Genomic DNA, 20,455 nt, shown 5'->3' on the forward strand with positions numbered 1-20,455 from the left:
TCAACAAAACAAAAATTTTTTTTGTTCCATCAAAAAGTTTGTCAAAATCTAACATCAATTGTTGACAGGGTGAATGCATGACTGAGAAATTGTTAATTATGGAAATTAAGTGACTGTGAATTAGCTGAATGATGATTACACCAGACAAGAGCTTTCACAAATTTAATACGATCATCAATTCCAATTCTATATATTGGAAAAACTGAGCCCTTAAACACTGAAGGCAAAATCTCTGTATTTAGAATGCTCTTGGGCAAACTGTGGTTCCCCTGCCCTGAACAATACCTTTCCATAATCTTCACTCATGAGTTGTCCTTCAATCTCAGAGAGCCAAAGCTCAACATCTTCGACCGTGCGATTGAACTGCTGCTGCTGGGATGCCTCCTGCAATTTGGCGCTCTTTTTCTGAGTGGCCCGCGTCAGAGTCTGCCACAGGGAAACAATTTCCTCCATTCTCTGTTCAATGCGCTCTGCAACATAACACCGAAAATTCACTTAATAACAGTCCAATGATTTCCTATCACCAAGAGGTAAGGCTTCCTCACTTAAAGACACGGTGGTATACAAGGAAATAAGGAGCCAACTAGATCGCGAGCTACTCTCTAGAGACTTAGACAATATCTCGGAATGGTGCAATAAATGGGGATTAACACTTAATGTAGATAAATGCGCAGTTTTGAAATTTTGGAACAAAGGAAGCGAGGAACAGGATATAAACTACAAAATAGAGGGTTTAGTATTGACTACGGCAAATCAAGTTAAATATTTGGGGGTTGTTCTAACACCACGCCTTTCATGGGGAGCACATATCAGGACAATATGCGGATCAGCTTTAAAGAAACTTGGCTTCATAAAACGGGTGGTGGGGAAATGTAATGAAAAAGTTAAAGAGAGGTGTTATTTTGCTCTAGTTAGACCTCATTTGGAATATGCCGCAAGTATTTGGGATCCTTGGGAGAAAATTTGGCAAAAGAATTAGATAAAGTCCAGAGAAATCCGCTAGATTCGTTAAAAATTGTTATGATAAGAACACAAGTGTGACAGGTCTCTTAGGGGATTTAGGCTGAGAACCATATGAAGTGCGGAGAGAAAAAGCGAGGCTTAGACTTTTAGAAAGGTTCAGAACAAACGAGTTTAACTATGACACTGAAGGAATTATAATGGCCCCCCATTACTTAGGTAGATCAGACCATAATGATAAACTAAGGGAGATAGATTCCAGGACAGATAGGTACAAATACTCATTCTTTCCCCGAACAATCAGAAATCATAATAGTAAGAAACCGAAGTCACTTTAGAAATATTGAAAACATTGAATTTGCAAGTCGGAGCAAAGTTAAACACTGCAAAGCTGTTAGGTATACTTTCAGGTTTATGTGTATGTAAGATGTAGTTTGAGTGTTTGCATGTGTGTGGGGTGTAAGTGTTCATGCATGAATGTATGCCATGTTTTTTTTGTGGATGTATGATTTTGTGGTTATTGCATGCGATTTTTTTTCTTTTTCTTTTCTAAATTACGGTTGGTGTCCTAACACCCCCCGCCACACGCCCTTGCGGTGGCTTGCGGGGTATTAAGTAGATGCAGATGTAGAAAACCAGAAATTGAAAAAAAAAGAAGATATTTCTGAATGATAATGACAACTGGAATAAATAGATTTGAAACATACCAGAGGCATAATGCTCAGATTCAATCAGCTCCCTTCCCGTTGATGCAATTTCCTCAGTGCGAGACTTGTTAGCACTCAGCTCTCTCTCAAAGTTCTGATGCTTCTGCACTTTCCCATTAAGATTAGTGGGATCCTGAAAAAGTGCACCCACAAAATATTTAAGCTGCTTCACACTCCCCTCGTGAAAAAAGCAAGCCACGCCCATGCAAACCAGAGCGTAGCATGGCCGTGGTCCCAATTATTCACGTGACACACAACTGTATAAATGACTAACTTGACTTTCTCAAGTAGCTGCAGATCTTACCATTGACGTGAGTTTTGAGCAAAGAATTGCACCAACTCAACAACGATCGAGGATATGCATACAATACAATGGATAGATTTACAAGGTGGATTTCTAGAATTGATGGACACTTTAAGTGGTTGATGGAAATTTTTTTGAGATGACAGCAGAGTAAAATGAACAGATATTTAAAGACATGGTAGAAAGGAGAATATATCATAAGCAATGACAAGAGGGGAGGCTATTAAGATTTCATTATACACAACAAGCAGCACAAAGTACCAAACAATGAGGTGGTAAAGAGGGCTTTAAGGGAGACGAAAGGTATTTTGTACTGGTTCGAATATTTTTTGTAATGCCATAGATAGTGCAGACTGCTCAACGCCTTCCCCTAAACAGAAGATGCATGCATGAATGATAATGCAATTGGAACTCTGATGACTTAGAAGAAATGAGACTATGTACTTCTTAATTAAAATTAAGGGTAAATTTCTCAAATGTAGGGAATATTACAGGAGAATAGGAACATAAGTTAGACAAGAATTGGTAAATAATTAAAAATACTGAGTCAAAGAAAAAACTGCAGCCAAAAAATGACTGCAGCTGACCAGCTGATCTCCTTACCCTTGCATACCTTAAGTGAAACATTACTTGTAATTAAGCATGCACGGTATGGATTCAATTGATCAATGAGTTTCCACTTACACAGGTGCATTAATCAACATAGATTAATCAGGTTAGCCAATGATTTTAAAACAACAATTATAATGTCCAGTGATCTTTCAAATATAAAAAGTCTAGAATTTATAAAATTCAAATGGCAATATGTTTCTGATGAGTAATGCCATTAAACAAGCATAATGTACGTATGAATTACTGAAGCACACAATACACCAAACTTTTGACCTCTAACTTGAAGAGGCAACTCGAACAAATAAAATGCATAGCGCTCCTACCAGATAGCTGTCATCGGTAGCAAACTTAAGCTTCTCATTGATCCACCCCTTGGTCTCATCGCAGTCCCTTTCAAATTGTTGCAGACGGTACGAGTCTTCCAAAATGGCTCGCCGACGAGTTGACTTGGCCAGAAGAGCCGAGCGTCTCTCCAGGAGCTGAAATACCACGCGTTCAAAAATTAGGACAATGCATTCAAGACACAACATCAAAGTATAAGATCACATGCATAAAAAACACCAATAAATCGGCAAACCAGTGTCGAAAAGGACCAAATAATTAATGCAGAATTTAAGAGAATTAAATTTTAAAGAATTTAAAAGAATTAAATGGATGAACATACCATTGCCCTCCTCTGAGCAACATCATCAGCAGCATAATGCTGCCCTTCAATCAGTTTGGTAGCAAATTCATCGAGTGCTTTGATCTTTTCCTCTTGAGCAGCCAAAGATTTTTCAAAATCCTCATGCTTCTTGATCAAGGCTTCGACAGAATCGAGGGAATCGCCCAGATCCTCGTTGGAAAGGAAAGCCTAATGGGAAGATAAACCACAACTTGAGAGGGACTACAAATACATATTATTACTTGGGCAGCTATGATAATCACATCAAATAACTAAAATAGTCTAGCGTATTTTACTGAACCTTCCACCCAACTGGAAATCATCCAACATTATATTTGACACAAAAAATAATTTAGTAGTTTCCAAAACATCCAGTTATGTTAATATTTTCATTTTATTTTCCTTCTACGAGTTAACAAACCAATAAAAATTGGTACATAATTTACCATTGTACTTAATTTAACAATTCAAAAACTTATGCAAAACCCATTAAGATTCTCAAGAGAAACCCAAGATCAGCAAGTGGTATTTGCTCCCACTCCAATACTTGAAAGTCAGGAATTTATTTCTTAAAATTGTGTAGTAAGTAAGCATTTTTTTCTGTTATACAATAAAGAAATGAATAAGTATGATTTCAGATCATTTGAATGACCAAAAACGTAAACATAGTGCACTAAATGCTAAAATTTCTAGATTTACGCAATCCGTCTTCACTCCACGCAATGGCTTTGCCACCTGATGGATCATACCTCCTGCTTAGCCATCCAAGTGTCAGCTTGCTCTGTGTCACGATAGAACAGCTGCAGATCCATGCACTGCTCGTAGAGAATGCGCCTCTCTTCCCAAAGTGAAAGCAGCGCAGTCTTCTCTGAAGCAAGCACCGCCAACTTCTCCTGCACGTCCTGGGATGCATAGTGACCTTGCTCAAACAGTGCCCTGCCTGCGGCTAGGGTGCTGCTGAAACTGTCCTCTCGAGCATCAATCTCACCCTGCACATGCAAGAAAAGAGAGCAATCAATAACGAAGATGACTAAAAAAAACTGAACAAACAAATTTCTAAAAACTGACAGAAATGAATAAAAATGACTGCATGGATCGCGATGAAAAGTGAAAAATTCAGTAACACCGCATTTCTTAGTACATGAGTTGGATGCTTTATTAAAAGCATAGAATAAATTACCACAGATTGATGAGAATTTTATTACTCAAATATTCTGAATTTTTCTCGGGAAAAAATAATCTCCAAGGAAAAAACTTGCAAAATATGATGGCATTTTAGATGAAGTGGCTCAAATTGGAAGAGAACAACTAGATTAAAGAATTAAAAACAGTGATCTATCATGTTAGGATGCTTGAAGTTCGTAGTTTGACCCATTAATAACAGTAAAAATTTCTACAAAAATATCCAAGTACTTGGAACATGCATATGGCTGCATTTCATACAGAGGTTCAAAAAAATTTCCTCATTTCAAAGACTGAAGCCATCTCATCTCTCACCATGGATTAAATTACTAAAACCCAATCAAAATAGTATTAATAGTACTCGCATCATTTCATGCACCTCTTTAGACTACAGAAATGGGTAGTAAGAATACTAGGAAAAAATACTAGGCCTTACTTTAAAAGATTTGACAATCTAACCCTTCCCTTTTATAAACATTGCATACTATAATCTTTGTGCAGCAATACAAAGGCATTTTCATTCTGAAAACCAATGCTGTTGTACATAGTTATAGCACAGGAGGTCGTTACAACTTTAGAATAACTGCTCACAATTCATCCATGTTTGCTAAGAGCCCTGGATATGCTAGTGTGAAATTCTTGAAAGCACTGCCGAGAAAACTAAGGCAAATAGATAATTTTTTGTTCTTTAAATCTGAACTATATCAATTCCTTTGTGGTCAACAATGCTATACAGTTCATGAATTCATCTCCCTTTCTCTAGGTAAATGATTTTATTCATAAATAACTCCACGACAATACTCTTATTACTGCTCCCAACTCCTGTTCTGGGTTTTTACTCCATACACTTACTTATATTTTTATTTTTTGAGATATATGCCGACTCTGTAATGTCCGCTCTGTGATGTCTACAAAGAATATGAGCAGACAATGTGAAGTGTTCCATACTTGCTACAGCCATATCTTAAAAGAACCAATAAACATTATTATTACTATAACATTGGTTTGTCTCAATATAGATTGTTATAAGTTGATTATGCTACCTTATCTCAACCTATTTCTACAGAGGCTAGACAAGAGAATCTTCCTTTAACAAACTAAATACAATCTAAATGTCCTGAAGCTGTGAGTGAGATCCATGTATGCATAAAAAATTCCAATGCAGCCAAGCATAGATTAAGTGTGTGCTTCCAGAGAGTTTCCAGTTTGTTTGCATCAACACAAACCTTGTGCTCTTGGTGTCTTTCCAACAAGGCCTCAGCCCCCGCAACATCCTTAGCCAACTCATCAGCAGAGATTATGGCTTTTGTGTCATTAATCCACGATACCAAATCCCTAAAGTCAGCCAAGAAGCGATGGAGATAGTAGGATTCATTCAATTTCTGCCTGCGTTCCTGTTGAAACAAAAAACATAAAAGAGTTAATTTTTCCAAATCCAAGACAACAAATGACTAATAGAAAATTAAAGGGAGGCTCAAAGACTTTTTTGCCCACCTTGGCCTTGGCAGTGAGACTGTTCCAGTACGCAATGATCTCTCTTTGCTTGTTCTCAATTTGTGGAGCATGGCTGGAATGCGTGCCACAAAGCCTCTGGGCTTCCCTCTGCAAGGCATCCACCTTGTCCTGCAGTGCTGCCAAATCCCTCTCAACCCCTTCATGCTTGCGCTGAAAATAGGACAAGACAATGAAAATCATCACCATGACACATTAACCATCAAATCTGCTTCAGAAACAGGAGTGTTTAGTGCTTTGTATTTTGGAAAGAAAAAGATGAAATCCTTATATTGACATTTCAAGACTACCATTTTAACTTTTACAGGTATTTCTGATGACATCTGAAAACAAGAATTAAAATGAGAATCCATCATTAATTATCAGTTAGATATTAAATTAAAGCAAGATTTAGAGTGAAGTCAATTGTCTAATTATGGCACCCATTCTGTGTGGTGCCATTGCGACATAATTGCTATTCTGTAGTTCTCATACAGAGAAGATAAATGCAGCGACTTGAATCTGACAAATATCTCATTTATTGCATAACTACAGAGCACAGATGTTATCTTGGCCAACTAAGTCCAGGGAGAAAGAGATGAGAGCTTCACCTGAAGAGTCTGGACACTCGCAAGGTCCCTCCCATAGTCATCGGAGAGCACTGCAACATCTTTCTCCGAGATCCAGGCAACGGTTTCATCAGCATCTCGGTTGAATCGCTGAATCTCATGAGCACCAAAGAGACGCTCCTGCCTCATCACAGCCAACTGCTTCAGCTGTTGCCATGCAGCATTCAGCTCCTAAACACAACAGACAATGGAAGGAAACTTTCTGTAACTGGCTTGAGCAGCGCTAGACTGACATGATGTCAATGAACCTTTTCATACACGAGCAATAACATGCGTTAAGGGTAATTATAAAGTTCCTACAAAAACATACCTCCTTGCGTTGAACAATTATCTCTCTCTCTGGATGTCCATCACGCACCAGTGAGTCAGCCAAATCGCCAACCTCAGTCACCCGGTATTCTTGGGAGGTCATGTCCTTTTGAAACTCATCAAATTTACGTTGAAGTACTTCCACGTGCTCAAGATCATGGCCAAACTCATCGGATGTCACAAAAGTCTCCTGAAGCACAGAAAAACTTGATAAGCATTTCTGAATTAAGGCTGCCTATTTCAGAATCAGGTACTCATGGGTTTTCATGTACTTCACCATTTAAGTGATATGTTCTTGAGAAATACGCGTACATAATTTTTCATTCATGACAAACCTTGTCGTTGATCCAAAACATGACTTCATCACATTTCCTCAGGAATTGGACGAGGACCAAAGCCTGCTGCAGTTTCATTCCCTTCTCCGCCAGTTTTGACAGCAGAAGTTCCCAAAGTCTGTGCAATTCCTCTGCAAAGAGAAAATCCATACAAATGAGGCTGGTATTAATCAGCATATCATAGGAATTCATTAATCTGAGTCACAACCTCCAGGGTCATAAATGCATTCATGCAATTATAATGGAATCTCACACAACGAGCATAATTTATTCCACAATCTGTCTTGAAAGGCACCATACTCGTTCGGCAAAGCAATTTTTCCCATAGAAATTAATGTAAAATAAGATGATTTGCTCCATGATAACAAAAATAAAAGATGCACATTTATTATAAAAAATTACATGCGCATAGTTAAGGATAAAAAATCCTCATCATCATTACTTCTCATGAAAATGAAACTAACTTTGTGAACTCCACAGTGAATATTTTTTGGAAAACCTAGATTTCAACACATTGGGTCATAAGGTCGTTCACCTGATGACAATTGGTAATTCACCTGATAATGGCACAACGTAACCTAGGTTTCACCGCAGTGCAAATCAGGTCAGATGATGCTGCACTACAGTGAAACCTACATCACATTAAAGTTAATTTTCTGCATGGATATACAAAGTTTTATTTTAAAGTTATTCCAGTTCTATGCTGCCTTTGCTTTCAAGCTTGCAGCTTAACACATCACATTAAAGTTAATTTTCTGCATGGATATACAAAGTTTTATTTTAAAGTTATTCCAGTTCTATGCTGCCTTTGCTTTCAAGCTTGCAGCTTAACAATGCCTCACTCAGGATGCCGGTTCTTTTCTTATTTGCACTTCTCAAAACACCAAAGGCTCCCCTCAAATATTTCTCTGACTGCCAATGATTACAGCATCTTCTTAATGCCGTCAGCAAAATCACTCTCACCTTCTCACAAATAAGATTCTCATTAATAGTGTGAAAATACAATCGTTTTTTATTTATCCATAAGAAAAGCAACATTTTAAAATCATTAAGAATACGTTATTTTGCCTCATTGGGCTGTTTGCCCGGGGGACATTCTAGCAAGGGTTATTTATTTGTGCACAAAAATATAATGTTGGAAACCAAATTAGGAAAAATGTGAATACTTTTTGCTCATTATCCTATTTACTCATTGTGCAAGGTGCTCGTTTGATGAGGTTCCACTACATTTTCACAAATGAGGAAGCTACAATGCTTGAGGTGAAAATATTAATTATAATTTAGATTTTCATTATTTAACAATAAATTATTATTATTAAACATTGCTTTGAAAAATTGACCTTTTTTGTTTCTCTACCATGAATTAATTAAATAATGAAAGGTAATTCCAATTTCAACATTTAAGCAAGATATTCAGAATAAATTATTTGACAGTGAAATTGGTGTAAAACACCAACTTCTTCTGAAATCCTGAATAATTTTTTTCCATCCAAGAATTTGGTAAAATTCGGTTTTTATTTATTATAAAAATATATAGCATTTTTAACAACACACAGAATGATTTAATATAACTTACCCAATCTTCTCCTAATCACATCAGATGCAAAGTGATTCTCAGTAATCATTTCCTTGCCAGTGTTGTCTAATGTTACAACAGCATTGCTGTGAGCAGCAACCTCAGCTTCGAAAGCTTGGTGCTTCTGGATTTTGGCCTGAAATTGGCAAAGAACAACAAAAAATGCTTAATCAACTAAAACTTAAAACTTCCCCATGATAATCCCCATGCATGGGAGGCATTGATTTGTATATAGTTGGCCGGGCATTGGATTGTCAATTCAAGCACCTGCAGGGTTACCGTTCATTTTTGTGATACAGGATCATTTCTCTTCACATGAATCAGAATTATTTCTAATTGAAGATATATAATATTGCAGTGCAACAATTTTAAAGAATACAAATCATTTGCCTTGAGCAGGATTTGAACCAGTTTGTATTTTGATCGAGGCAAAGGATTTTTACACTCGAATTTTTGCATTGCACCGCACATTTTTAGAGGATGACGCCATTAAAAGTAAATGTTTTGGCATCTCCCAAAGTTTTTTGAAATATTAAATATTGAATTGTCAAATAAAACTGTCGAGGTTTGATTAATTAATAGCACATCTGACTCTGCATTTCTATTCTCACATGTATTCTCCAAATGTATCAAAATCATACATTATGCATAATTGAATGCTACAATCTTCTAATCAAAGGAAAACACCACAAAAATTTAAGCCATCATGCTTCTTCACCACAATTTTCTTAACAAACACACTATACTGTATTTAATCAAATATCAACCCCCCATTTTTTTCAACACAAACACTTATCAAGATTAATTTTCCTTTCCTCAAAACACAGAAGACTTCAAAAAATTGCTTTGCCTTTGATGCCAATTATTCTTGAACAAATGCAACATTTCATTCTCTTCATGACTATCAAGTTCACGTAAGATTAAACCCTTTTTAAGTTCACCAGGCATAATGCCAAAACATGCAAAATAAAATTAATAGCTGAATTAAGGGATTCCACTTCAACAAACTTTTAAAATTTGAAATTTAAACCAAAACAGGGACAACTTTGAACAAACTCAACCGCACAACATTTAAAATTAGAAGGAAATTACCTGCAGATTAGTTGGATCTTTGTAATTCTCATCGGAGGCTGCCTGCATCTTCTCGTTGATCCAAGACTCCAGCTCGTCAGCATCTCGCTTGAAATACTGGAAGCGCCGGGAATCTTCCAGCATATTTCGCTTCGACCTCGCTTCGGATTTGAAGTTGCCATATCGTTTGAGGACTTGCTCTCTCCTCTCCTGGATGTCCTCCGCACTCTCCAGGACCCTCACTTCCTTCACAGCGATCTGCTCCATCGTGACTCACTTCCCACTCCCTCAGTCAGATGTGTGCTCTTGTTGCGTGTGATTCTATCCTAGGGGTCCAACCTCTCAAAGTATCCTTCAGTTTTTATCAAAGAGCCTGCAATGCAGTTTTAAAAGGGAGAGCAACATTGAATGAGATATTTCAAAAAGATAAATGAAACTAGAAGAACATAAATGACTAAGTATATACAAACAAAGTTTCACACACTATTTCATGAACAATTGCTTTTAAACTTATGGCAAAGCACTAACTACCCCATCATCCCCGAGCCTGTAAAAGCAAAAGCATTGAGCCCAGTCAAACAAATATTTTTTTAATTTACTATGAGAAGGGATCATAATTTCTGGCCCATAGGACAATGCATGTTTCTACTCCAAAATGTGTTCTAAAATCGGGCAGGGTCTCCTTATGGGCCAAGGGCACATATATATCTACATATAAGACTTTGTTCCTTAAGTTCCAACTCAATTTGCCATGATAAGTACTCACTATTAGGTATTTTATTCATTCATCCGACAGAGAAAATGGTTGTCTTATAGCACATTTTGATAATAACAATGTTGTGCCAGTGGTGAGTAATAGAGCTTTAATATTTCCTTCATATCACTTCCTAAAAAATTCCCAAATAAACATATATTTGATAGTTGATCTTTAAGATGGACACTAAATATAGCCAAGACCATATCAGTGACTGTTCAATCACTGTAAGGTAAAGCCAAACCCTGGTGACTAAAGGTTACCCTGTACAAGGTTTATATAAAAAGTATTAGTAACAATTTTTCTGATGTGTGCATGAAGTGCTGAATTCAGATCGCCAGTTAAGTGTCCGCATGATCGCAGATTGTATTGCCATTAATAAGATGACAGTGCACACATTTTCACAGAGCTATGTCAAAGATCCACGCTGAACTCTTCCTGAAGGTCTTCATGGACGACTAAGAGCAGAGTTGAGTGTCTACTCCAACTAACTTTCTGCAACGGCATCGCGACAATTCCCCAACCCGCATACAGTTCTGACTTGGTACCGGCAGACTATTATTCTAATTCCCTATAAAAGTGAAAACCTTCCTCAAATGACACCACCATGAGACCCTAAGTGCTGTCAAAGAAGCTTGCATGTGTACCCTTCAGGACTTTCCACAATTCGCCGAACAGGGAGCTTTCAAGTCATGGAAAAGCTGTTTCCAAAGTGCGTCGAATCTGAGGGATGTACTTCAAAGAATTTTGAGGCATTGTAGCAATATCTGATGAATAAATCCATCTTTCCTAAAATTTTCCTGATACTTTGTATACAAACCACAAAGCATATGATAAAGTCCATTTCTGCCATGACCCAATTGTATCATTACAACATAATTAATACATTATTGTAGGACAAAAATAAAAGATATGAACCAAAGACCTCTTATTTATCATTTCCTTCTCAAGCTGACTGACTTCACCATTGACTTTGTAAATTCCAACAATGTGTGTCAATTGCGAGCATTCCACACACTTTAATGCGCATTCCGTTGTTAGCGTCCAGTTCCATGCCTTCATTCTTGTGAGTTCATGCCATCAGGTTCATAATTTTCGACATCTATCAACCAGTGTTTGCTAGTCACTTTGTCTGCACCATAGTTGACCTCAGTCACTTGCCACTGTGTGCATCCTATCAACTTTGAGTTAAACTAGAAAATCGTTGATTGGTAAGCAGGTAGATCTTTCATCAACACTGACAAAATATAGCCCAATGAGTGATTATGTATTTTCAAGGGTTATTTTTTTCTATTTTATTTTCTATATTTTTCTATTATTATTTCTACGCTAAACCGGTCAACTTTTAGCTCCATGTGAAGAGCATGGAATTCAGTGCCAAGGTTTCGTCTTTCACCTTTCGAAATTGTGTGTGAGCTATGATTTAAGCATTTAAATTAAAATACAGCCACAGAATTAAATGCTCCTCTTTTTGATCACATTTCGGCATATCATTCACAACAAAATTATTTTTATATGAGACTTATGATTTTACAACCATTTTGGTTAGAGTAACCATATTCTTGGGATTAATAAGTTCATCAAATGAAGAACACAAGTTGCGGTCCATTTATATACCATTTATGAGGGAGAGGAGGGGTGGGTGGGAGAGGGGAGGAGAAAAAAGTGGGGTTCCGTTGATTGGGAGGGGGGGGGGGTGTTAAGCATCAGAAAAGGTGATTGGTGGGTTAACAGTGGGGGGTGTTGTTAGGTCTTTCTGTGAAGGAAAGGGGCACTTCCAGGATTGGGGAGAGGTAACCACATGACCCGTTTTGAAATTCTTTACCCCCATAATTATGAAGAGGAATAACACTTTTAAAAATCAAAACTAACCCTTTTAGGATGGCTCGGGGTACTTGAGGTATGACATTGAAGAAACTACAAAAGATCCCGCATTAGATATAATTTAAGCAGATTGGTCCCCCAGAACAAAATGAGAGCAGTACTTGATTTAAATGATGAGTGCCACAAGATGGTGAATCCAGTGACTTTATCTGGCCCTGGGGACGGATTTAGCCATTAGAACATCAGCCATGTTCTCACGTAAATCAGCCATAAAGAGTCTAGTTTTTTTCAATATCTCTGCCATTTTACCTCACTCTGCAATGACTCTTACCATCCTCCTGATCAACACAACTACTTTTGTTTTAATATGCACATTCCCCAGGGTATTTAACCCTAAATCTGAATAAAAACCAAACTTTCAGCTTAAATGTTTTCCCCTTTTTCATTGTATCAAGTAAAACTTCCCCACTTCATCTCATATTCACACTAAAACTGCATCAATTTGGCAGATTTTCAATTTCAATCACCACTCGTTCTTTTTTAATTTTCCCGAAATATCAATGAAGTTCCACTACTTTCATTATTCTATACCATTCTTCATAATGTAGTAGCAGCGGCTACTACTACTACATTTTGAAGAATGTTATAAAATAATTATGGCAGTGAAACATCAATGCTCTGCAACTCTAAACACATTTTAGCCCATTTCTTTCCATTATTTTCTATTTACTGCCGTAAATTATCAATGCCGAAACTGTTATTTGTTGGCAACTAGTAAATACACCAGCATATTTAAACTATAATTAATACAAGAGTTTTATTTGTCTTAAATACAGGGTCTGTCCCAAAAAAAAATATGTAGAATAAGAAGGAGCTTGAAAGGAAAGCATTTTGGAATTCCAGATAATGTCAAAGAGGTCATGATCAGATGACTTAACAAGGTCCACATTAACATCCTCCAGGAAGCATACTGCGAATGGCAGAGGCACTGGCATGGGTTTTTCGACGCACAATGGTGCTATTTTTAAGAATTTTATCAATTTTCACTTTCATTTGCAATAAATTATTTTCCCAGATTTATTTTACTTTTCGTGGGACTAACAATGTATGCTTTTCTCAAAGTTATTGTGGCATATTTTTGCTTCCAGGATTCTATAAATTTGGAGATTATTTCATTTCACTAACAGTGAAAATGAGGTGATTGCAATTTTGCTGGAACCAGTTTATATCAAAAGTCAGTGAGTGCTATACATGCATTGGCCTTTCATACACCTTGAAATACCTCTCACCCTGAAAACCAATGCAGAAGTGCACGGGTCAATGCCCACCAATGAGAGTAAATGTGTCTCAAGGAGTTATCAAAGGAGTTGCTAATATAACTGGTTGTTCCATAATATTGGCTCACATATTTTGTTCCGTAATACCACATTTCCTAGAACTTACATGTTCGGAGCAATGGGATGTTTCCAAATTCATTCCTAACTCTAGATTTCACAAAACCACTGAATTACAAAAAGATGTTTCAATTATTGCGGGGATTATGACGTTTCAGTGTTTTGAACAACTAAAACATTAGTAAATAAAATACTATACTTGAATAACTATGGTCCTAATGAGCCCTTAACTTTGTCTGTGGATTCTATTCGGTGGTAGTTGGGTGCAGCATTGGTTTACAATAGTATGCCCTCAGCATCTGTCTCAAGAGAATCCACTTAAGGTCCAAACGATAAGCATTCAAATTAAGAAAGGAATGCTAAGCATATCAATTGGATCTGAGAATTTTATGCACTTTTTCCTTTGAAAAAGAGATATACGAAGAGTGGAGACTGATCATTGGTCTCAATTTTTAAGAGGCAACTCCAGAAAAGTCCACTATGTTCACAAAGATTAATCTCCAACTTTTACATTAGAAGTGAACTAAAGGCAGGACAATCATTTTTTATGGCTGACACATTAATAACGAACTTCAATTACTGCAGTGTGGACAAGCAAACTAATTTAGTAAAAAAATTGAATTGCAAGTGAATATGTTAATTATTTTCACATGACCGAGACTGACTGAAAATGATGGAAAAGAAAACCATTGAAGAAGGAAAGTCAAGCGGTTAACAGAATTTAAAAAGGAAATTATAACTGGTTGGGCAAGGTATAATGGCACACTTAATGATAATTTGAAGCAATCCTTTGTTTTAAAACTAGAGCCGATTATAATTAGGGATATTGTATTTTTTAAACATAGGATTCTAATTTCCAGTTTGCTTAAGCTTGAAATATTATTAAAAAATTCATGTTGGTAATTCTGGTATATCCCTGATGAAAGACAGGACTAGATCCACCTTGTTTAGAATATATATAATAAGGACATCGAGGCTTTTGCGAAATCATAAGCAACTAGTGCTAAATTTTGGAACAATAAGACAACTCCGGGGTAATGGGTTTGATTCTCACCTAGATGGATTTTCCTCCACCTAAGGCTTGGGTGTTTGTAATTGCCTATAATGTAATATGTAGGCATACGGCAGAAGACTTGACTATTAAGTCTCAATTGCCCCTAAATAGTCATTACATAAATAAATAAAGTTCCAGAATTTCATGGCCAGCTATGGGTGCGGACAACTCAGCAACAGGATCTGGTAGCTGTATACTGCTAGCTACTTTTATAGAGGCTACTTAACTACATTATACTAAAGACAGTGGAGTGCAAAATAAAATTGATATTCGGTAAGCACGAAATTACACATTTTGGTCATTACATGCCTAGCTCTCATCACCCCAAGTTCAATGGGAAGGATTAATCAAGCTATTAGAACTTTGAAAAAATACAGACGATAGTACAGGGGAGAAATATTCATTTTTCCTCTCAAAAGTCAGCCACCAATTTCAATAATAAAAGTATACTGATGGATAGTAGACAATATGCATAGCAAGAAGCTTTTATAGAAGCTGGAACAGCACCATAATTACATGGTCTTGTTGAAACAAAAGGAGCATTTGAACCCTGGAGCAGTTGAAATGTGATTGCTGCTATATTTAAACAGTTCGTAATATCCCCATACTACACGATTCCCAATGATTTGGATATTTTTTCCATATTCTTTGTATTGAATGTCATTTTTTCATACTGTTTGTATTACTATTATTTATTTTTGTTTTGTTTAAGGTTTTCTGTGGTTTTTCCATGTTCAAACTGCAGTGATGCCTCCAATTTGCCACATGATAAATACATCCTTATGGTGCTGCATTGATGTCCACAAAGCACATGATAATGCTTCAGAAAAAGCTATGTGGATCACGGACACTATGTACTGTTTAATTCAATATCATTACCATTTTGACTGTTCCATTATTTTATATAATTAGACTCATCCCTAGATTAGTGTCTTGATGCATTACATGACAATGCAGATAGGTAATTATCACCAGGAGAGTTCTGCCCAGTCAGTCTAAAATTCACTATTGGGATTTCATCTCCTTAAAAAGATGATTGACATAATGAGAAAGAACACAGCTGTCCCATCTGTATTCTAAGAATTCTTGTGATTTGGGCAAAGTCAGTGGCAATTTCTATAACCCTATAGGTATTAGGTACTCTCTTGTGTGGAGAAGAATGTAAATATTTGAATGGAGAAAAACAATAAACGGACAACAATTAACTGACAGGAATATAGACCAGTGACTATATTAAATAATAATTTTTCCTTAAGCAAAAAAGTGTTCAAAAAATTAATTAATAAAGTCAAGTCTTCAAAAGGTCATAAGAAGCTCAATTTCTCCTTTCCAGGAAGAAAGGAGGTTAATGAGAGAGAACTTCAATGACATCAATTAAAGTGGATGCAGGAATTACTGAGAGGAAATGGAACTTTAAAGATATCGAGAGCATTTTAGGTAGAATAAATGGAGTTAAAAAACACGTGGAATTAAAAAATGATTTATTGCAATACAGATTAATTGGTGTGATGTTAGTCGAGGCTAATAAATGTAGCTTAGACCATCTGTGCCCACTGAAAAACTGTGGCGACCAGCAGACTACTATTAATCAAAGAATTCGTTTAATAGGGTCAATAGATGTCATACAACGAGGTGGCAATCATTTAAATGTAACTAATTCAGATATATTCTCATAGTTGCAATCTCAGCAAACAAATCTCTTTCAGTTAAATTAATTCTTTAAAAAGTATCCAATACATTATTATGCTTTTCCCTGTTCTAGCTGAATTGGATGCCTATGACACAGATGAAATGGTCAGTCTCCTGCAGAAGTTTCCCATGCAAAGATATGCCATAGTCATGGTTTGTAGCACTGAGCATAATTAAGCCATCCTTAAAATATAAATGTTTTACTGACTCATCGACAAGTATACAACAATATTATTCAACCGATGCGGAACACTCCATTGAAACCAAGTCACCTTTCTTTGCATCAAACAATTTTGTTTATGAACCACTGCCATATCTCATCAAGTCATTGAGACAGATGATCACAATGGCCTGGACAATGACTCCGGTTGGTTCATTTTGTAGAGCAATGTGGATAATGCAGAAATGTGGTGGTCCAGGGGTAGTGTGATGGACTACTAACCTGAGAGCCTGGGTTCGATTCCCAGACATGCCTCTCCGAGAATCCCTCTTACCTTAATGTGTGAATTTCACACGCCGTCGGGTGGACTCGACCATCCCCTACCAAAACGACCTCGGGATTCATAACTGGTTAATGGTTTTCATAAGGCTAGCATTAACTGTTTTCTATTTATGAGCATTTCATTTTTTTAATTTCGCTTATTCAGAACATATCTTAAATAGCTCCATATAATTAAGCTCAATGAAAATACAACACATTCAAACTTGGGGAAACTATGGATTTTATTGCCACCTGAGAAGATGAAAAAAAATCCAAACTGGCATTTATTATCTAATCTATCACGATGAACGGAGTTCAAAGAATATGCTGCAAAATATCACTTGGGTGGGGCGGTAAATATTAAGACCTACACTTATAGGAATTTAAAAGATTGCGCTACAATAGGTTAAGGCTGCGACTGGGGAATTGTATAGGGGGCTTATCATTCGACAATGAAGGCAGTATTTCAACAAACCAATTGCGGCTTGAAAGGCCATTGAAAGAATGTTGTCATTTTTAAATGATCATCTATTAAATAATCACTGAGCTAGTTACACACCAGATTCAACATTTAAAACTATTTTACGTCCTTCTACACATAAATTCCATATTTATGGCACTTATTTATTGTTGTGGTTTGGAAAAGTTCAGACTTGTGGTTAAAGTAAATTATCTTACTTTGGTGGGCTGATAATGGCATTTGCATAATGACATAGCGCTACCTTGTTATGATATAACTATCAACATAATGGTTGGAACCATGAAATAAGTCTACGAAATGCTCGACAGCCTAGTCATTTGTCTCGCCCTATGTTACCCGCATTGCTGATACTTAGCTGGAGTTACTTATTCAATGACGCCACTTTGGCTATCACTCAAATATTAAACTTTACCCTACCACTTGCCCAAGGAATACATACAATGAAATAAATCTAATCGCCATAATGGCATAGCTGGCGAAAGCAATTTGTCACATCTTCACTTCAAAATAATTATAATGAGCAACAACAAAATCCTAGGGTCGAGAAATTAAAGCAAACCAGGTTTGGATTGCATTTTATACAACACTAACGACTACGAAATTGCAGGGACCCATGAAGTAACTTGAAATAAAATCACATTCCTTCATTCTAAGATGGCCACGCCCATCAATAAACGCAATCAAAAATTTCCGGTTGACCCAAAAATGAGATACAGCTTTGCTTATTACCATCAACAAAAACGTCTACATATTCCGTTAACAACAAAGATGTTATAACAAATCAATATACCATCTATGCCAGGTTATTAGCTTGTCAATAACGATAAGTCAAAATATAACATATACAAATTCCCATTTAAATAATGTGAAAAATATGTCCCCATAATATAGGAAATTTATGAAAGTTTCCTAAACCATGCTAGGATCTACTAATAACTTACAATTCTCAGCATTCGCAGCTAATCCGGTGACTGCAGTTCGGCATAAGACAACCCCAATGCAGAGAAACGTCCTGCTCGCAAGGTGACGTCAACATCTATTTCTGGAACAGTTACAAATGCCAATAAAATGTCTCTTGAAAGTTAAAAGAGATAAGTCAAATCCTCTTTCTTTTTCATTATTCTTAAATGTTTAAAATGCAGTTTCGAGGGACATTTTACGCAGATATAATACATTTTTATTCAATTAATTTCCATGTTTGATAACTGGAAGAGCGCAGAAACGGCAGAAGAGCAATGTATTCCAATATGGCGGTAGGTTTAAAATCACGGGGAGCTGTATCTAATGTACGAGTACATGGAATTTTTTAGGGAGAGTTAATGAGTCTCTTACGGAAAACATTCTGTTTCTACCTACACATACGTTTAGTTGTTTCATGTAGTTCTATGATTATCACATTTCCAAGTACCTGCTTTGGTATCCAGACAAAATTATCGTTTATTTTAACACCATAAACACAGTAATTAACCTGAAGGTCGGTTTGGTAGGTGACCTAGGTAGGTGATAGTAGAGTTCACTCAGCACTAAGCCCGGCGGCGTGTGAAATGCACACATCAGGGTAGGGGGACCAGCTCCTTTCCCCGTGCCGGTTATGGTTTCCCAGGAAGATCTGGTACCCGAAAAATCACATAGTTTGGGTGCCGCTGCAGGTGCCCAGAGTGACCTGCGCAGGAATGGAATTCGGACCCCCCGGTCAGTAGTCCATCGCTCTACCCCCTGGACTACCGCAACCCACGCTATCTATCATAAGTGTTTAAATATCATGAGGGGATTGAATTTCACCGTAAAGACAAAGTATTTAAAATTCATCTGCAGAGGTTGCAAGGAAACAAGTTTTTGACACTGAAGAAGCTACCTGCTTATTTGTTCATTAATATGCTCTTATAAATTCCAGTAAAATATAGTGAGCGAGAGTGATTCCCGTTATTATTGAATGCAATGAGTGAATGGAAACGTGATGCTGGAGGCGGGGACTGAAGATTAAGTGGAAAGATGACGTGAGAAAAAGAGGAATTCCTCAAAAGCGGAGGAGACTAGAAAAATGCCTTACGGTTCACTAAACGAAAATGAAGAATCATATGGCCTGGGGACACCTGGAGGCACGATAATTTCTCTGGGAATGAAAAGGGATAGATAATGGAAGGGAATTGGCGAGGAAACAGAGGGGAAATTGCAAATGGGCCACGTAAAGAGGAATGCTGATTCCAAACAAGCGATTTAGAATTTCGCCCTTCACTGGGCGGAAGCTATCAGGACGAAGTATATGGGCAATGTATTTTATATTTTCATATTCTTCATTATCTTGACCATCCCTTGGGGTGGATTGAACATGAATGAACGAAATGACTCATAAAATTACGTAGGATTACGTCAGCACGCCCTGTGTTTGGATGGATAGCAGCCTGGGAGAGAATCAAGGTCGCTTGCCCGCGGTTATATCGCACGACCGCCGTTGGTTGTATCTTTAGAAGAAAAAATGGCGAAATAAGAATGCGACGGATGCGAGGCGATGGTCCCCAAAATGTGGATTAGCACGGTTTACAGACGATAATGGCCGATAGATTTGCTGTCCAAACACCGTCCTCCATTACCCGATACCGCTAATCAGAAATTCCATTTTATCACAAATACCTACACAAAACACTAACGGCAAATATAACATCCATTGCACCTCCCAATAAAAACTTGGTAAAACAAAAAAAAAATACTTTCATGACCAAGAAAAATTATATTATATATAAATCAATCATTTTAAGTACAACAGGCTTCTATTACCACCGAATATTTTTAGGTTCATACAGCCTACTTATTTTTTATTCGCGATCAAAATATTATTCAACTGATTTACCATTGATTTTAAGATAATATTTTTACTTACACAAAAGGTTGCAGAACATAAGATATGACATGTTGTCTTGGGGAACGTGATGTACATTCC

General features: G+C 36.9%; 1 protein-coding gene across 1 annotated transcript in view; it reads right to left on the bottom strand.

Annotated features, from left to right (window-relative positions):
• The window catches only part of alpha-Spec (alpha spectrin), a 44,138-nt gene extending 25,592 nt beyond the window's left edge, over positions 1 to 18,546 (bottom strand). Inside the window, exons 1-13 of the mRNA XM_071585960.1 lie at positions 18,459 to 18,546; positions 9,862 to 10,213; positions 8,770 to 8,905; positions 7,194 to 7,324; positions 6,860 to 7,048; positions 6,532 to 6,720; positions 5,924 to 6,094; positions 5,656 to 5,823; positions 3,997 to 4,236; positions 3,248 to 3,436; positions 2,907 to 3,062; positions 1,668 to 1,800; positions 286 to 470 (exon numbers count right to left, since the gene is read on the bottom strand). Coding sequence (XP_071442061.1) covers positions 286 to 470; positions 1,668 to 1,800; positions 2,907 to 3,062; positions 3,248 to 3,436; positions 3,997 to 4,236; positions 5,656 to 5,823; positions 5,924 to 6,094; positions 6,532 to 6,720; positions 6,860 to 7,048; positions 7,194 to 7,324; positions 8,770 to 8,905; positions 9,862 to 10,107 — 2,133 coding nt within the window. The 5' untranslated portion in view covers positions 10,108 to 10,213; positions 18,459 to 18,546. The remainder of the gene's footprint in view (positions 1 to 285; positions 471 to 1,667; positions 1,801 to 2,906; positions 3,063 to 3,247; positions 3,437 to 3,996; positions 4,237 to 5,655; positions 5,824 to 5,923; positions 6,095 to 6,531; positions 6,721 to 6,859; positions 7,049 to 7,193; positions 7,325 to 8,769; positions 8,906 to 9,861; positions 10,214 to 18,458) is intronic.
• Positions 18,547 to 20,455: the final 1,909 nt, after the last annotated feature.

Source organism: Hetaerina americana, unplaced genomic scaffold (genome assembly GCF_022747635.1).
Source record: "Hetaerina americana unplaced genomic scaffold, ioHetAmer1.1.p SCAF_2, whole genome shotgun sequence".
NCBI classification, from domain to species: domain Eukaryota; kingdom Metazoa; phylum Arthropoda; class Insecta; order Odonata; family Calopterygidae; genus Hetaerina; species Hetaerina americana.